Source organism: Schistocerca serialis, chromosome 7 (assembly GCF_023864345.2).
Source record: "Schistocerca serialis cubense isolate TAMUIC-IGC-003099 chromosome 7, iqSchSeri2.2, whole genome shotgun sequence".
Classification (NCBI taxonomy): Eukaryota; Metazoa; Arthropoda; class Insecta; order Orthoptera; family Acrididae; genus Schistocerca; species Schistocerca serialis.
In genome coordinates this window covers 327,388,314-327,407,810 of record NC_064644.1, presented here as the reverse complement: position 1 = coordinate 327,407,810, position 19,497 = coordinate 327,388,314, and the positions used below count along the sequence as shown (strand labels likewise).

General features: G+C 42.0%; 1 protein-coding gene across 1 annotated transcript in view; it reads right to left on the bottom strand.

The window, feature by feature from the left end:
• The window catches only part of LOC126412473 (DNA topoisomerase 3-beta-1), a 127,817-nt gene that overhangs the window by 102,252 nt on the left and 6,068 nt on the right, over positions 1-19,497 (bottom strand). The window contains exons 3-4 of the mRNA XM_050082085.1: positions 16,063-16,260; positions 4,237-4,404 (exon numbers count right to left, since the gene is read on the bottom strand). Coding sequence (XP_049938042.1) covers positions 4,237-4,404; positions 16,063-16,260 — 366 coding nt within the window. The remainder of the gene's footprint in view (positions 1-4,236; positions 4,405-16,062; positions 16,261-19,497) is intronic.

Below are 19,497 nucleotides of genomic sequence, written 5' to 3'. Positions count from 1 at the left end.
CCTAAGAATATTGTTGTGGTGTCATTAACGAAGAGACATATTCAACACTCAAGTTGGAATCTAAAGCTCTTCAATGAAACTCTACCTGTGAAGGGGATAGTGAAATATCTAGGGGTAACCTTAGATGAGAAGCTAACTTGGAGCCCTCACATTAAGAGTAATTCTCCATGGCAAAAAGTACTCTAGTGAGCACTAGAAGGGCTTGTGGCAAAAACTGGGGCCTAATCCCCAGGGGTATGCACTGGATATACACCACAGTAGTCAGACCTAGGATTTCCTATTGGTTGCAGCTAAGGATCTTGCTAAGGTGCAGATTGGCCTGCTTAGCCGTAACAGGCAGAATTAGCAGCACACCAACTGCTGGAAAGGAAGCCATGCTAGACATGCCTCCACTACACCTTTGGGTCAAGATGGAGGCAGCAGCTGGGGCAAACAGACTTAAAACTGGCAAAAACTGGGTCTCATTCGGATAACCAGAATCACACACTAACATAGTGAGTGAGGTAAATGTAGGAATGGCTGGGGAAATGCCTGCCAACTATATAATAACCCCCAACTGCTTTGAAAAGCCTTACAATATAATAATTGGAAGCAGGGAGCAGTGGGAAAAAACAGTTCGAGACCGTACGGGGGACATCGTTTCGTTCACTGAGGGGTCAAAAATAGACCAAGGCGATGGGGCATGGGTGTATGGGGTTCAGCCAAGACTGGAGGGCATCATCTTTTTCAGAAAACTGGCCTCTGTATTCCAAGCTGAAATTACTGCTATCAGGGCATGTGTGGAGGAGAATATGTGTAGGTGCTACAAGCATCATAGCATCTACGTCTAATCAGACAGTCAGGTAGCCCTGAAATCATTGGCAGTTCCTGCAACAAGAGCTAAGATTGTTGCAGAATGCCAATGGGCTCTGGTGGGGCTAGGAGGAAGCAAAAGGGTAAACCTAGTGTGGGTCCCTTGCCACTCAGGGATCTGTGGCAATGAACAAGCCAACAGATTGGCTAGGATGGGGGCAACAACTCCATTTATTGGACCGGAACCTGTCCTGACAATCACCAAGGCTATGATCAAATTAGAAGTATGGAACTGGCTTAGGAAACAGCATGTAGGATATTGGACCAAGGTCTGTAAACAAAAACATGGTAAGGTAATGATGGCCAAGCCATGTTTTAAAAGCTATGTAATCCTGGGATTGAACAGGAAAGAGATCAGACTCATAACTGGACTGATGACTGGCCATGAGAATTTCAAAAAAAACCTACACACAATGGGTATAGTGGAAAAGGAACTGTAGGATCTGTAATGAGGGTGAAGAAACTGCATCACACTTAGTCTTCAAATGCATGGCATTGGAGAGTAAAAGATACAGAATCTTCAGGACAACTAGCCCTGAAGAAATTGTGTCTAACAAAAAACTGGTAGAGGGTCTCCTTAAACTATTTAAGGGCATTTGTTGGCTTTACTAGATATACAGGGGGCGGTACAGCAAAATAAACTTAGTTTCGGTGTGGGCAGTGGTGAGTTAGACTTATACTGTTTTAGCTTCCCTGTTCAAATCAAATCAAATCAAATCAATCATTTGTCTCAGTACCATAACAGTCAAGATGCAACTGGACTGGCACATTCATTATATCAACTGATTATACATAAAATCAATATGTTTTAATGTTTTTTACACCTCAGTACATAAGATATTGCTTTAAACACACTAAATATTTCTCACAAAATTGTCTTTATGCTTGTTTCAACTTTGTTCAGTTTTTACCTGTCAGTAATAGCTCAGCTTAAATTGACTCTGATATGCAACACTCTATGCTTTCCTAGTAGTCTCCTAATATTAGTTACTGGGCTGTGATTTGTCCCTCCCATCACATAAGCTCTCCTCACATAGAACATTGTTTCTCATCATAAAGTACAAAGTACAAATGTGGTTCCTATCATGGTCGGCGCGCACTCAGAAATGAGTTGGTACATCACATGGGATGTGCTGACCGTAATTTGCAACTGCAGTGCTTTCTAGTGGCTGGCACACACACTACACTGTTTGTTTACAAAAATTTACTCGTGTAAAATTGCCAGTTTAATGTTGTTGTTGTTCTGGCCTTACTCTGAAGACTGGTTTGATGCAGCTTGCCATGCTGCTCTATCCTGTGGGAGTGTCTTCATCTCTGAATAACTACTACAACCTACATCTTTCTGATTCTGCTTAGTGTTTTCATCTCTTGGTCTCCCTTTAAGATTTTTACCCTCTGCACTTCCCTCCAATACTAAATTGATGATCTGTTGATGCCTCAGAACAAGTCCTACCAACCAATCCCTTCCGCTAGTCAAATTGAGCCACAAATTCCTTTTCTCCCCAATTCTATTCAGTACTTCCTCTTACTTACATGACTCACCCATCTAATCTTCAGCATTCTTCTGTAGCATCACATTTCAAAAGCTTCTATTCTCTTTCCATCTAAACTGTTTATCATCCATGTTTCACTTCCATACATGGCTACACTCCATACAAATACTTTCAGAAATGTCTTCCTGACACTTAAATCGTTACTTGATGTTAAAAAATATATCTTCTTCAGAAACACTTTTCTTGCCATTGCCAGTATACATTTTATATCCTCTCTACTTTGGCCATCATCAGTTGTTTTGCTGCCTAAGTAGCAAACCTCATCTACTACTTTAAGTGTCTTGTTTCCTAATCTGATTTCCTTAGCATCACCTGATTTAATTTGACTACACTCCATTATCTCATTTTGTTTTTGTTGATGTTCATCTTATATCCTCCTTCCAAGTCCTTTGCTGTCTCTGACAGAATTACAATGTCATCAGCAAACCTCAAAGTTTTTATTTCTTCTCCCTGAGCTTTAAATCCTATTCCATTATTTTTTTATGTTACATTAACTCCAGTGAAATACACTCTTGCTGCCTTGTCTATATGCTATGCGTGTTGTTCTGCCTGTAGTACACATTATAAACATTATTTAGTCATTACTGGGGGGTTGCATGTGTCCACACACATATTTGCATATACAATCTTCATAAAGGACTGAAATCTGGAAACATGTTTGAATGAATGAATGAATAAATACATAAATACTGGCCTGAGAGTAAATCAGGAAGTACTATACACAGCAATCCTGCAGTTCAGTGACTTCACTGGTGCATGTTTCCTGGTATGTTCAGACTATCGAACTCGCTCGCTCTTATACTTTCAGAACATCAAATATTCCAGAGCATATTTGTATTAATTAGATAAGAAAGTTCCAGAATCTTTTATAAAATATGAAAGTGGATAAAAAATGTACACAGAAAGCAAAACATGAATGCGTAACCTTTTGCACCACAGTCCAGGACTCCATCCACTACGTTACAATTAACAGACACCAGTTTCAAAACTATGTCTTTCATCTTACCACTTCCTCAAGGCTTAAACTGTCATTATGTCATTAACTGACATGTAATTATAACAAATCATACCAAAAATGAAGCATTTTGGATAAATATTTGCTGGACTGGTGGCTAGAATCAGTATATTTTTGTAGCTCTCAAGTTATAGTTCTAAAAGCACTAAATATGAAAAGCCATTAAACACCAACATGTTTTTTCCTGTCATTTTATTATAACAAATTGTACTGAAACTGATGTGTTCAACAGATCCTCAATCTGAACTTTCAATTCACCACCACTGATAAACGACCATGTAGCAACAGATTCCTATCTCGTGTTCCTAGACCCCATCATGGAACCGAACTTCCAGGTATTGTGCATAACTGATAGAAATCTTCCCGCAGTGTACAGTGAAATAAAATATGTGAATCTGTAGTGTAAGTAGGATGGAAAATCAGAAATTAACAAAGGAATATACCAAATAATACAATTAGAAATATCAAAAAGGCAGTTATTATTTGAAAATGGAAATGAAGAATATAGTAACTGATATAAAAGTATTGGACAAATAGTGTTTTACACAAGTAAAACATAAAAGCTGTTCAAAACATATAAAATATCAAAAGTAGACTAGCTTACACAAAGAAATGTTCATTCAAAAATAAATCTGTAGTTGTTACATAAAAACTTGAAAATACAAACAAACAAAATTTTTGGACAAAAGCACTACATGGAAAGGCAATGGAAAACAAAAGGAAAGATGGGGTTGAAAACCAGTTCATAACATCACATCCTGTGCCAGATATCTCTCTGTGCATTCATTTCATAAGATATGTTGAGTGGAGCATCACCTGAAAAAATTTTGTTTGAAATCTTGTGAACGAACATCCTATTCTGAGATCCAGTTCTTGCCTTGCATCCACACTCTTTGCCTCATTTTCATTTGGTTTTCCCAAATTTGACATTGCTGCTTTGATGTCCTTTTCTGTTATAGCTGAAAAATGTGCTCTGTACACCACCTGAAAAATAAAAGTAGAAATAACTTGACAAGGTTACAATTAAAATCTGTTGCATGGAATATCCGTTTTCTTGCCTAATAACTATAAAGAATGTTAATACTTGAAATTCTCTCTCTCTCTCTCTCTCTCTCTCTCTCTCTCTCTCTCACACACACACACACACACACACACACACACACACACACACACACACACACACACTGGGAGGGAAGGGGGGGGGGCTGGGAGGGGGGAGAGAGCATTTATGCATTGCACTAGAGAAAAAACGCAAAACTGAGTTATTTAAGTTAAACCTCTTGCTTAGGGGCCTATTTACTGCTCCTTGCTTCCACAGCCTAATGACAGGTTGACTTAACAATTTTTCACATTCTATCTGTAATTTTCCAATATCTTATTAATCTAATACTTAAGCATCTGAGCAATTATAACAAACAGTAATATACATTTACCTGTGTGTTTTACAATTCACAATGCTTTCTTTTGCACACTGTGAAAGTACTAGGTGTAAAATAAAAGTACTAGTAAAGATTTTAAAACTTCTGCTTACATCAGCACTAAATAAACCTAGTAGTTTTCCAAGCAGTCCCCTGGGATGTCCAAATGTGGCATCCAATGTTGCTACCTCTCTCTTTAACAGCACTGGAAGGCACTCTGACATGACTGTGGCTTCCTAAAATCATGCCTGAAATGAGGTCCGTTCTGTCCAACATTTCGCCCACCACAGCTAGAATAGCCTTTTGCTGTCCTCCCAATCTCCAAATTATCTTTGTCCAACCCTAGCTTCTTCAGCACCCACGTACTTACCCAATGGCTCCTATCCATGTGACTGTCTCCACTAGTACTATCAAAAGGAGAGCCACCAGCGAAGCAACACAAGTCATGTATCAACTGTTATATAAACACTGTACAGCCCTTTACATTGGCAAGACTATTACCAAATTATCAGTTAGGATGAATGGGCTTGGGCTGAGAGTGTATACTCGCAACACACAATATATGATTACAGAATATGATCTACAACATGATAGGCATGACCTCAGTGCCTGTTTCACAACATGTACCATCGGGATTCTTTCCCCAGACACCAGCTTCTCAGATCTCCGCAGGTGGGAACTGGAGTCACAACATGTCGTTCATTCTTGCCACCCAACTGGTCTTAATTTACGTTACTTTCAACAGTCTGAGCATATCTTCTCACTATTTCTTTCTTCATTACCTTTTACTTTCCTACATTGAAGTAACAGAAGTCATGGCATAGTGATGTGCTCACATACAGATGGCAGTAGTATCACGTAAACAAGATATAAAAGGGCAGTGCATTGGCAAAGCTATCATTTGTACTCAGGTGATTCATGTGAAAAGGTTACCTGCATGACTATGGCTGCACGATGGGAATTAAAAGACTCAGAATGTGGAAAGATAGGTGGACATGAGACAGTCCAACTCGGATATCGCTATGAAACTCCGAGATCCACGTAGTCAAGAGTGTGCCAAGAATACAAAATTTCAGGCATTAACTCTCACCATGGACAATGCAGTGGCTGACAGCCTCACTTCATGACCAAGATCAGCAGCATTTGCGTAGACGTGACAGTGCTAACAGATGAGCAGCTCTGTGTGAAGTAACTGCAGATATCAATGTGGAATGTAAGATGAATGTATGCGTTGAGACATTGCGGCAAAATTTAGCATTAATGAGTTTCGGTAGCAGATCAGTTGAACCCTAGACAAATGGAAAAGCGTAAACTGGTCAGATGAGTCCCGATTTCAGTTGGTAAGAACTGATGGTAGGGTTCAAATGTGGTGCAGACCCCATAAAGCCATGAACCCAAATTGTCAACAAGGCACTGTGCAAGCTGATGGTGGCTCCATAACGATGTGGGCTGTGTTTACATGGAATGGACTGGGTTCTCTGGTCCAACTGAACCAATAATTGACTAGAAATAATTACGTTTGGTTTCTTGGACACCATCTGCACCCATTCATGAACTTCATGTTCCCAAACAACAAGGGAATTTTTATGGATGACAATAAACCACATTACTGGCCACAATTGTTTGTGATAGATTTGAACAACTTTCTGGACAATTCGAGTGAATGGTTTGGAGATCCAGATCGCCCGACATGAATCCCATTGAACATTTGTGGGACATAATCAAGACGTCAGTTTGTGCACAAAATCCTGCACCAGCAACATTTTCGTAATTATGGATGGCTATAGAGGCTCACGGCTCAGTATTTCGCAGGGAGCTTCCAATGACTTGCTGACTTCATTTCACATCAAGATGCTGCACTACACTGAGCAAAAGGTGGTCCAATACAATATCAGCAGGTATACCATGACTTTTTTCACCTCATATCTACTATTTTTTGACCTATCTTATTTTCCCAGCCCCCCACCTCTAAACACACAACGCACTTAACCTTCTGCTCATATTAAGTCATGCAAAATGTTTTGTCAGTACCCTTTGTCTTGTGGATTACTCTATCCTCCACATTTAAACTATCATGTTTTCAAATCTTTCAGTGTGGTCCCCAACAATCAATTGTTCTTTCCCACCCCATCCAGTAAGTCTGCCCTGACTCCAGGTTTTGGACAACTTTTACAAACTCAACCTGTTTCCTACACCTCAGTAGTCCTTTTCCTTCACCCCTATTTCTCCCCTTTCAACCATTCTGCCAGGAGGAGCCACTGGCTCCAAAAGTTTGCAAATTTCAGTATCTTTATATGTGTGTTTTCTTGCCACCGTTTTGTGAGTAGATCTTTATTATATTTTCAGAAACTGATTTTTTTTCAGATACTATTTTTTTATTCAGATACTATGTAACACAATCATCAGACCAGTCCTAGCATAAGCTGCAGAAACATGGAGTTCAACCAAAAGGGAAGAACACCAATTACAAGTATTAGAAAACTAAGTTTATAGAAAAATCTTTGACCCATACTATGATAATGAACTGTAAAGCTGGATGAGAAGACACAAGACAGAGCTCCACATGCTATCACAACAAGCTACAATAATGAGCATAATAAATTCCAGAAAACTTCAATGGGTAGGCCATCTGCTGAGAATGAAAGAGGATCAAGGGGTTTCAAGAACACTCATGGAGAAGTCAGGTGGTAAGAGACCGAAGGGGCATACCTAGGAGTACATGGGTAAATGAAATTAAAACAATATGCAACAATATGGACATAAATATTTGGCAGCCAACAGCGCAACACAGAAGCATTTGGAGACAACAAGTGAGATTGGCAGGGGAGCTATGAGCCCCTTAGAAGTCAAGAAGAAGAAGAATATTTAATATACAAAATGCATATTACAGCATACGAAACAATCAGTACATGTGTTTGTCTGAGCAGTAAACCACCTGGAGAGAAGTTTCAAAGACATATGTTCGGAATACTTTTACAATTCTCATAGCCACACTCAAGTATTTTTTTAAGGTATGGACTTGAAGCTAAAATTTTGTTTTTAGTTTGCTTTTATTTTATATTTATTTTCCAATGCATTTCAGAGAAATGTCAGCATTTCTTCTCCATGTGACCAATTTTGAAATAGGGTGCAACATCTCTTATTCGTATTTCGTTTTCCAACACTATTATATCTCGCAACTAATGTATGTGCGTGCTGAGTGTGGTGTTGCCACACATGCATGTTTGAATTGGCTACCAACTGTAACAGTGGGGACCAGCTGGTGGAGGCCGCCTAAGGGAGGCATGTGCGCACTGATGTCTCCACCCTGCTGTCTACCAGTGACTCATGCACATATATGCACAGAGCAGCGCTAACTGGCCTCTCTTGTGTGTCTTTCCAGTCTGCCATTCACATCAGAGAGTCCATATTCCATTTTAGTTGAGTGCTGCATGACTAAAGTCATATTTTGGTTGCTCTGGACTGGTCTCATGTACTACGAAGTTACAACATAATTGGAAATGATTTTGGAATGGTTTCTGCATATGTAATCTTCACATGCAGTTTCTTCAGGTTTATTCATTATGGACGCTGAGCTGCAGGCCTTGACTGAACAGTTTACTTTAGCTGTGATCACCTTGTTGGCTTCTATTAATAACCAGGGTATCATTCCATCGGTCCATCCACCTGCTTTCCCTCCACATGATGATTCAGCCCAGCATTGGGACGCTTACGAAAAAAAACTCAAGACAGCACTTTTTGGCCTTCAGTGTGACAGACTCGAATTTGTTCAAAGCCTTCTTCCTCTAGTGGATTCCACCTAAGGTGTATCATTTACTGTGTCAACTTGCCCCTCTACAAGAACTGGCAGCTCTTACTTTTGATCATATGTGCAATTTATGGTCCAACTACCATCGCAAATGAATATGTGTCATAGCGGCACAAGCTGAGTTCTACTGATGCCAATAGCTGGGGAGCCAAACTTCATGGCCTTAGCCATAAATGTCAGTTCGTTACTAGCCCATAACAACGTTTGCACTGACTCTGCAGCGTACGACACAATTATCTGTTTACTCCGGACAAAGAAGTGTGCCAAAAGGCTCTACTCTGTGAAAAATCACAGTTGGCAGAAGTTGTGCAAATAGCGCAATATTTTGAAGTTTCTCAGACAGCGGGTGACCAAATTCAAGCTTGGGGTGATGTGGCAGGAGTGTCACAAGATGTACCCACTAGGATGACAGATAACTTGCACAAGGAAGCAGCACTGGTGGCAGTAAACATGCGGGCTCAGCACTCAGCAGACCAAGGATGGCACAAGTAGCCGCGACCACCATGCCGATATCAGAGTTCTATGTTTCAATCTTGTCCTTCCTGTTTTGTCCAGCACAAATATTTGGAGTGCCCTACATGCTGGGCTATTTGTAATGCTTGCTGAAAGAAAGGACACATTGCATCCCCAATTTGTTCACTGAAGGTTGCTCAGGATAAAGAGATGGCAGTGAACTGTAAGATTCCAATGCTTGTGACTTCTCCCAAGTAAGCGTTTTTCACCCAAGTGATTTGGCTACAGGTGGACATAATTGAATTCTCAAACCTATGTGAGTTTAGGCTCGTCGCTGTTGACTCCAGTCAGGGAGAAGATGGTCAATTATAACAAATAGAAAATTGCACTCTTGGGACAATTTATGGCATCTGCCTTTTACAAGTCAGTGGTTCGCTCCATTGTATTTTTGACGGTTCTTGATGCCAGTGTCGAGAGATTTTTCGAGATGGATGAATTTCTACAGTTGGATTTTCTATCACTGACTCAGTTCACCTTGTGTCTGACCACGTACGGTAGTCTCAGTGAGAAATACTGCGTGCAGGTTTTTCGGACTTATTTTTGGGAAGGTATAGAGAGTGCTACAAATTTCTCTGCTCATATTTCTTTGAAGTCCACAGCTCAGTTTTGCTGTTGTCATGTGCATCATATTCCCGTCACCGTGAAAGATCAAGTGACAGCAGAATTAGATGGACTCCAATCTCTAGGGGTGGTGCAACATGTTATGGCTAGTGAATAGTCATCTCTGCTGGTTGCAGTTCAGAAACCGGTGGGGAAACTTAGACCCTGCAATGACTTCAGTACTACTGTCAATGCACAGTTGATCATGGATAAGTATCTTCTCCCATGCCAGGAGAAACTGTTGTTGAAATTATCTAGCGGCTTATAATTTTTGAAAAGTGATTTTTTGAAGGGTATTTGCAGGTTCCTGTAGTAGGCAAAGTCTCTCATCAGTGAGTTCTGGTTTTGAATACTCCTTTTGGTCTCTATCAACATTTGCTCCTTCCTTTTGGCGTGACTAGCACCTCTGCTATTTTCCATTGCCTTTTAGAGCAATTGACAATGCCTGTCCCAGGTTGATTTAATTATCTACACGATATCATCATGGGCTCGTCCACCGCCGATCACTTGTAAAATTTGCACATTTTGTTTTCTGTCTTCTAGTCCATGGGCTTACAGTACAACCTTGCAAAATCTCTTCCCCCCCCCAGCCTTCTATTGTTTATTTGGCATTCAAGGTCTCACAGGATTCACTCTCTACTGTATCATCTCCACTGTTACGTCTATGCCTCACCCGTCATCTATGGAGGAGCTTCAGGCCTTCCTCGGGAAGATAGCCAACTACCATAAATTTCTGCTGAGGGTGGCCTCCTTGGTCCACCCATTGCATGCCTTGTTACAACAGGAATGTACCTTTTTGCTGGATTCCGAAATGTGAACATGCTTGTCAAATGAAATCCAAACTACTCTCGGTGCCTTGTTTAGCTACATTCTCTCCGGGCCAGTACATAGTTTTGGCGAGTGACACTTCACAGTAATGCCCTCATACACCGGTAGGCTGATGGCTCTGAATGACCTGTTGCATTTGCCTCTACACCTCTCACTTCAGCCTGGCAGTGTTACTTTTAGGTGACAAAAGAGGCTCTTGCCATAGTCTATGCTCTCCGGAAATCTTATGGTTTTTATTTTTTGGTATGGCTGCACGCTTCACCTTATTAATGACCATAAACTCTCAGTTTCCTTGTTTAACCCTCACATTTCCTTGCCTTGACAAGTCACACTGCCTACAATGCTGGCCACTGCTCTTGTCTCACTACAATTACAAAATCCATTTTTGGCCCAAATTCAAACGTGCTAATCTGGGTGCCTTCTTCTGTCTTTCTTTGGGTCCTGAACCTGACTTTGATTGTGAAGAATAGTTTTGCTTTCATTTTGATAATGAAACACAGGCTGCAGTTGAGGGTTTCCCAATTACGAGCTCAAGCATAGCAACTGCCATTGCTGCTGACCTAGTTATCTGCCAGGTGGTTTGGTTTGTCAAACAGGGCTGGCCAGATAAACCACTGAGTTGGGCTTCAGACCCTCTGCGCAACTAGTTTTTCTTATGGTATCACCTCTCTGTTTTTGACAGTGTTTCGCTGTTGTCCACAGAAAACCTCTCTCCCAGAGTAGTCATCACCGCACCATGGCACTAGGTTCTGTGCCTTCTCCACCAGGACCATTGGGGAATTTTGCACACTAAAGTGTTAGGTAGGAGACATGTTCCTTGGCCAGGGATCGATGGTGAAATTGTCCATTTTGTAGTGGCTTGTGACCTGTGTGCCTGACAACAAGCAGCTCCTAGGGTGTCTCTGTTCCTCTGGTCTACTTCATGTCAGCCATGGGAACGCATTCATGAACATTTTGCAGGTCCCTTCTTCAAATCCTTTTGGCTCTTGGTTGTGGATACATATTCCCCGTTTCCTTACATTCTCCAAAGTGCATCCAGACAACAGTATGTCATCATATCTGAGGAATCAATCCCACCCACGTATTTATTATATTGAAATATGACAGCAAGTTTCTTCAAAGGTTGTCGTTTGCGAATACTTCTCTCTGACACTGTTTCAGTAGAGGAGGATCTGATCAACATAACTGGATTTTTCTGTGACTTCTTTTGCCTGGAGCCACAGAGAAGCACAAGGCCTTTCTAAGGAATTTGACCTGCCCAATGTCAAATTTAGAAAGAAGATTAGGTGGGAGAAATTTTCTGTTCCTCCGTATTGTGCCAGTGAGGAAGGTTCCCATGGAATACAGTTTTTCCACTACTAGGATTGACGTGAAAAAATTGTCACAGAAAATGTGGTACCCCTTGTTCCTGTAATTACCAAGAGCAAGTAATTTGTATTAACTACTAGCCTAATCCGTGCTCTTTTATCTCCATTCTGTCAGCTTCACACCTTGCACCACGGTGCACATAAAATGCAAGGCAGTAGTTCACCACAGAATCACATAGCATCCAGAACTTTACATCCGATCTGTGGTGATGTTTATTAGGGAGATACTGGACAAGTTGAGAATTACTTTTAGAGCCAACAAGACTTTAGTCAACACTCAGCTGTTGATGAGGCATATAATGGTGATGAAACACATTATTGGCAATATTCAGCATAATATCAAACTTTGCAGTGGGGTCATATGCTGGATGCCCAGGAGGGTACAATTTTGTATTGTCTGTCAAGTGGAAAAATTTTAGGAGCAACTGAAATCTATTTCGCGAAAACATTCGGGAAAACCGTGGAGTTGCCATGTTTTTGTCTGTGGACCAGTGACTAAAAATTGTCGGTTTCTTTACGAATCCCATATTTAGTATTACCGCCACAAAAACCCTCATTTCCAGCACTGAGGTAGGATACCACTTTCTCACATGAGAGTTCACTGATAAGTTTACGTTTGCTTCGAGAAATTGCCAAGCATATCTGTTTGTTTCCGCTTCTGTTTCCATTATCATAAACAGTTGACTGAAACAAAAAGAAATTTAAATCAATTAGCGTAGCATTTTTTGGTACATGTTTGGGGCCTAGTAATTCCGAAAATGTGAAGCAGTGAGGAGCAGGATTGTCCAACTCATCAGTTCCAATTTTAACAAACGTGTCGCTGGCTGCAGTCAATTCTTCAACATCGTCTTCATCGCTTCTGGGTGTAGATTCGGCTATTGATAACTCACATGATGAGATATCACCACTAGACCACTCATAGATCGATCTACTGTCCGAAAAACCTGCAAAATCGTTCTCACTTTCACTACTTCCGTGGTATACATTGCACTCAAACAAGACTTCTTCCTTGGCAGCGCCATTGTACCTTTGAAACGAACGAAAAACAACCTTGTGTTTGGCATTATTGATTATTGGCATTGACAATCGAAACTAAGTATCTGACGACTATCTTTAGACGACATCGATATACCATGATCTGTGCCTTAGTTTGAAAGGAAAGTGCATGAAAACGGCAGTACAATTAGATAGTATGTGGCACTTTTCGTGCGTACCGTGCGATCTGATTAGATCGTATTTGGCATTAAAAGGGTTAAAGCCCCAAATGAAAAAGTTTGTTGTGGAGTCTTTGCCAGAAGACGCCCTTCTCCATTTTCTGAGCACTATTGCTTCATGCCCATGGGGGGAGAGGAGCCCGACTGAGTTGCTTAACAAACGGCAGCCACACACGCTGCACCACCTTCTGAGGCCTGTGCCGCACCTGCAATGGTTTGGTTCGTACGGCTGCTTCACACTGGGATTGGTGGTGTGGAAGCAAGGGTTTGGTCGCCAGCCGATACTGGCTACTGTCGTTTGCTGCTGGGAAAGCCGTCTGTGTGACATCTGTATGGCCAACGGGCTGGCGGCATGCCACCTGGATCAGCTGCACCCATATTGCTGCCAGAAACCACTAGTTCATGTGTGTGGCCCCCGTTGCCACAGCCCGACCCACTACCCTCCACCTCAAGCCCATCACTGCCTCGTCCAATTGGCTGTCTTCTCTAAATGTGGCGTATATGAGTTCCAGCCTCCCAGCACTCAGTGCCGGTCCATCTCTGGCCTCGGGTCCATTGCTAAGGCCTGCTGTTCCAGATGGGCCACCTCCACTATCCCCCTTCCCTCATTAAATCAGCCATTGTCACCAGTATCCAGCCACACTGCCCCATACTGGGACCTCCCTGCTGATCACGATGTTGAGATGGTGATGGTATCCTCCGCTCTGGTGCTGTCATCAGGCACCACACGGGCCCACTGCCCTCAGATGAGCCCGTGTCCCCACACATTCCGACCGTATGCTCTGGTGCCCAACCAGCACATTATCCTGCCCCTCCATCAGCACTGACTGCTGTCACTCCACACCTGATTAATTTGTCTCTCGCCAGAATGCCGGCATCTCCTCCGTTGCTTGGGTGTCCAAGCACAAGGCAAAGGTGTGTTACATCCCACAACTAGTGTGTGTGTGGTTGTGTAAGTGTGCGCGCGCGTGCTAGCTGGCCTCTCTCGTGTGTCTTTCCAGAGTGCCATTCACATCAATGTACTGCGTATTGTTACATGGAGATTCACAGGAGTCCGTATTCCCTTTTAGTTGAGTGCTTCATGAATAAAGCCATATTTGGGTTACACTGGACGAGTCTCATGTACTACGTAGTTACAACAGACACATTTTCTGTTATGAGTGAACTACATTTCTATGCATTATAAGAGCTTTCTTCGATTGTTCATTTATTGTATCATTGGGAAAATATGTCTTAATCAATAAAAGCATGCTTGTCATCAGAGAACCTCCTTCTGCCAGTTTGCCATCTCTTTGTTCCAAAGATTTCTACAAATTTTATTCCCAGAGTCAGATGAAGATTTTCTACTGAAATCTTTCGTCAATTAACACCTCTGCAAAGAGCACGAGCACTCAGAAAGCACAGGACCAGGACATGAAAAATAAATATTTATATCTTTCACAGTCTTCAGCACTTATACATCTGAGCAAGTGAAGAGCACCCAACTGCACCAATACTTTATTAGTAAATTACACTACATTGTAGTTTCCTGATAGGTTTGCTCACTTTCCTGTTAGTCTCGTCCACATAAAGTATTTCTGTGGTTTTATGAGTGGTTAAAAATCCATTTTTTCCCTAAATAACACCGTTTGCTGGTAATCATCAAATCAACTGACATAAATGGCATATATCCTCCTATCATTAACTTTTGTAGCTTTGGTTTGGTGCACTCGGTCCTACTATTAATACCAGGTGCTGATGTTCTGTGGTTCACAGGTCAGAGTAACAATTAGGAGTATGGATACTGGTTGGCTACATGTGTCATCTCCCTGTTCCAATTAGGTCTTACGAGTATTCCCCATGTTGCCAAACCTAATTTTGAGTGTTGTGATCAAATAGATACTAAAAACCAAGAAATTACAACTCTGGCAGTTGCACAGAATTTGTTACAAATGTGTTATCTCAAAACTACTTGATTTTCATAGAATAATTTGTTCAGAAGATAAAGGCATAAATGGCCTTAGAACAAAATTAAGCTTTTACTAATACTATTCAATCTGTTTTGATTTCTGGACAAAGTCTTTTGTTAGGTTTTGCCAGAGGAAATCACTTTAGCAAAGGGTGTGCACTAACAAAATAGTAACTAGCAAATCTGGAGAATGTGCTGTAATACCTTACCACAAATACTTAAACTATGATAAAAATCAGATGTATGAATTTAACAGTGAAAATAGAATTACAGGGAATGTGTGGATTGTTTGTCCCCATATTGGCCACATAATCAGATCTGTTGATTTATGTAACCGGAAGGAGAAAACAAAATAAGTGTTTCCAGAATGAGATTTTCACTCTGCAGCGGAGTGTGCGCTGATATGAAACTTCCTGGCAGATTAAAACTGTGTGTTCGCAGGAGAACTCCTGTAAAGTTTGGAAGGTAGGAGACGAGGTACTGGCAGAAGTAAAGCTGTGAGTACCGGGCGTGAGTCGTGCTTCGGTAGCTCAGTTGGTAGAGCACTTACCCGCGAAAGGCAAAGGTCCCGAGTTCGAGTCTCGGTCGGGCACACAGTTTTAATCTGCCAGGAAGTTTCAAAATAAGTGTTGTTCTACAGGGTTCAATTCTTACAGCTAAACAGTCAAGCTGCCAAAAACAATTATGACAGGTTTGAAGTTTCTATGGCAAAGAATCCCACTATCCTAGGCCTAAAAAAAGGAGGAAGAAGAAGAAGAAAGAGGGACTACTGTGATTTCCCCCTATACACATATCTCATCATTTAGGAAACAATTAAGATAGAGTAGATTTACGTGTTGCACAGAAAACTTCATTCTGATATTTACCCAAACATGACACACATATTTATGAGCTATTTTATTTGCAAATTCTTAATGTGTAAGAAAGTGTAAAATATCATACTTACATCAGGATTATGAATACTTCTTTTCATTGAGTTCTGCACAGCTGAAATCACTTCAAAACATATATTTTCACCTTCTTTATCACAATCTAGCCACAAGATGAGGTAGTCACATCCCTTAGCTTCATGTGCCAGAAATGCTGGCATCTTTAATTTTGGTGTTGCTTCTTTCTTCTCAGTAGGGCATGAAAATAACTCAACCTGCAAATCAGTAACTAAATGATTCCATACTTTTAAAAAATATCAATACAAGTTTTTGGTTTCGTAATTATAAAACATAGGGGAATCATAAATAACATATGCATGCTGGAAAATTAAATACTATGTGTATGATGTACAAAGCATAATAAATAATAATAATAATAATAATAATAAAGAAATAATGAGATGAATAAGGTTTAAAACTAAAAATACAATGAGTTTTCTATGCACCCCATACTGATGATCAGAGGAATCGTCAAAGAAGGAGGCATAGGATGGGTGGCCACGAATGTCAGACAAATGGCATGCATACCCGCTGAGGAGAAAGTCATGGCATTAAGACAGTGGTAGTTCAGCAGCTTCAGCACACAGGCTCTCAACCGTGCTAGTGTAAAAGGTGCCCGTGGCCAAACAGTTGTCATGATGGTGGATAGTGTTGAGACACCGTAAGATGGATGGAGTGCAGACGCATAAACAAAGCACCCATAGTCGAGTTTCGAACGGACAAGGGACCAGTACAAATGGAGGAGGGTGGTTCGATCGGCACCCCAGGAAGTACCATTGAGGACACATAGGACATTGAGGAACTGCATACAGTGGGCTGCCAGGTAAGACACATGGGAGGACCAAGAGAATTTCCTATCAAGCATGAACCCCAGGAATTTTGTAGTTTCAATGAAGGGAAGGGCAACAGGCCCAAGACATAATAATGGTGGGAAAAACCACTTGTGTTGCCAGAAATTCATACAGATGGTTTTGTCAGTGGAAAAGCGAAAGCTATTGTCAATGCTCCAGGAGTAAAGACGATCAAGACATTGTTGAAGATGCCGCACAGTGAGACAGGTCCGTGGAGAACTGCAATAGATGGCAAAATCATCAACAAGAAGGCAGCCGGAGACGCCCGGTGGAAGACAGGCCATTATAGGGTTAATGGTGATGGCAAAGAGGACGACACTCTGGACAGAACCCTGAGGCACACCGTTTTCCTGGATAAAGATGTCCAACAAGGCAGAAAACTTGATATTTTAAAAATTCCTGAAGGAAACAGGGCAGGCAGGCAGCCACAGAAGCCCCATGTGTAAAGTGTATGGAAAATACCAGTTCTCCAGCAGATGTTGCAGGCCTTCTCTAAATCAAAAAACACGGCCACAATCTGTGATTCCACAGAAAACCATTCATGACATGGTGGACAAAGTAGCGAGATGGTCAACTGCAGAATGCCACACTCGAAATCCACACTGTGCTTTCGTCAGTAAATTGCAAGACTTGAGCCACCATACCAGTGGGGCATGAATCATACGTTCCATAACCTTGCAAACGCAGCTGGTAAGAGAGTTGGGGCAGTATCTAGAAGGAAGGTTTTTGTCCTTACCAGGCTTAGGTATGGGTATGGCAGTGGCTTTATGCCAGTGTCCGTGAAATGTGCCCTCTGCCCAGATGCGGTTGTATGTGTTAAGCAGAACGTGTTTGCCTGCAAGAGAAAGGTGCTGCAACATCTGAATGTGGATGGCATTTGGCCCTAGGGCGGAGGATCGTGATGAACTAAGAGCATGATTTAGCTCTCTCATAGTAAATGTGGCATTGTAGCGCTCATGATTCAGAGAAGGGAAGGGTATCACCTGAGCAGCCTCCACTCATTTCCAATGGAGGAAGGCAGGGTGATAGTGGGAAGAGCTTGAAACTTCCAAAAAATGGTGGCCCAAGGTGTTGCAGATAGCAATAGGGTCCATGATAACATTGTCCGCTACTGTCAGGCTGGAAATTGGGGAATGGATTTTGGTCCCAGAGAGCCGTCGGAGGTTGGCCCACACAACAGAGGAAAGGATGGAATTGTTAAAAGAATAGTGAGTGAAATGCAGCTAGCTCTTTTGCTATCCTGAAGAATGCTACGACACTTTGCATGCATCTGTTTATAATGAATGAAGTTTGCCATCATAGGATAATGTTTAAAAACCCAGAGAGCACGTGTCCGTGCGCGATTTGCATTGCATGGTAAAGAGGAAGTGTGAGGAATGGAATGTTCTGCAGCAGGGATAGTATAATGGCCATCAATTCAACAGTGAAGACACTGCAGCCGTGTGAGGCAGAGGGTGGAGTTCACTGGGCCATGCATGTGTGTATGCAAAGCCTGTTCATCCATCAACTGCTGACCCATCGGTGAATACCACTTCTGAACCCAGTTATGTCTCAAGGGCAGCCAATAACAGGTGGTGAAAAATCATGGGGTCAGTGGAATCTTCTGGACCAAAGAATATTTTGAGTCAAAGCCAAGGTTGAGGCACAAGCCATGGGGCAGACGCAATGTCTCCCTGACCAGAGGTGACAGTGGAGGAAGTTTCAGTTCCGAACAGAGACACTGTAGTTGTGCACCAATTGTAAACACAGTTCTGGGTTGCTGTTGTGGGAGGTGGAGTTCCCTTCCAGGTAAAAGGATACAGTTGTTGGGTTGTTCAGGGAAGCTACATATGCATGTAGCATAATTCAGCAGCTGCTGTAAGTGCCTGGTAGGTAATGGAGGGACTCCAGCCTTGTCTAGCTGGCTGTTCAGAGGGCTAGTTCAGAAGGCTCCCGTAACAAGTCAGACCCCACAATGATGGATAGAGTCCAGTATCCACAATGCTGAGGGTGATGCTGAACCATTGCAAGCTTTGTAGAGCCACAAAAGGGTAGAGAAGTATGCACTTCAGCTAGTGTTACTGAGGCAGCAAAATGTATTAAGGTGCGCCAGCACTTTCATTTAAGTTGGCGAAGGTGGGGAAGTCATGTCAGCCAGGAATTGAAGACTAGTCCCAAAAAGCGGTGCATCTCAACTACAAGAAGTGATTTATCAGCTAAATAAAGCTCGGGGTGTGGGTGGGCAGTACGATGGTGACAGAAGTTCATGAGTCTTTGGCGGCTGAAAACGGAAAGCCATGGGTGAGAGCCCATGGCTGTGCCTTTCATATGGCATCCTGTAGGCAATGCTCAGCAACACCCACACTGGAGGGACAATAATAAAAGCAAAAATCGCCAGAATATAAGGAGAATGATACCAAAGACCCCACAGCCACAGCTAGACCATTGACGACCGCCACAAAGAGAGGGACACTCAGTACAGAGCCCTGCAGGATCCCATTCTCTTGAATATGAGAGGTACTGAATGAAGCATCCGCTTGAACCTAGAACATTGATTGACAAAAATCAGGAGTGGATCCCAGAGACACCACTCATGAAATGTAGAAAGGATGTGGTGATGCC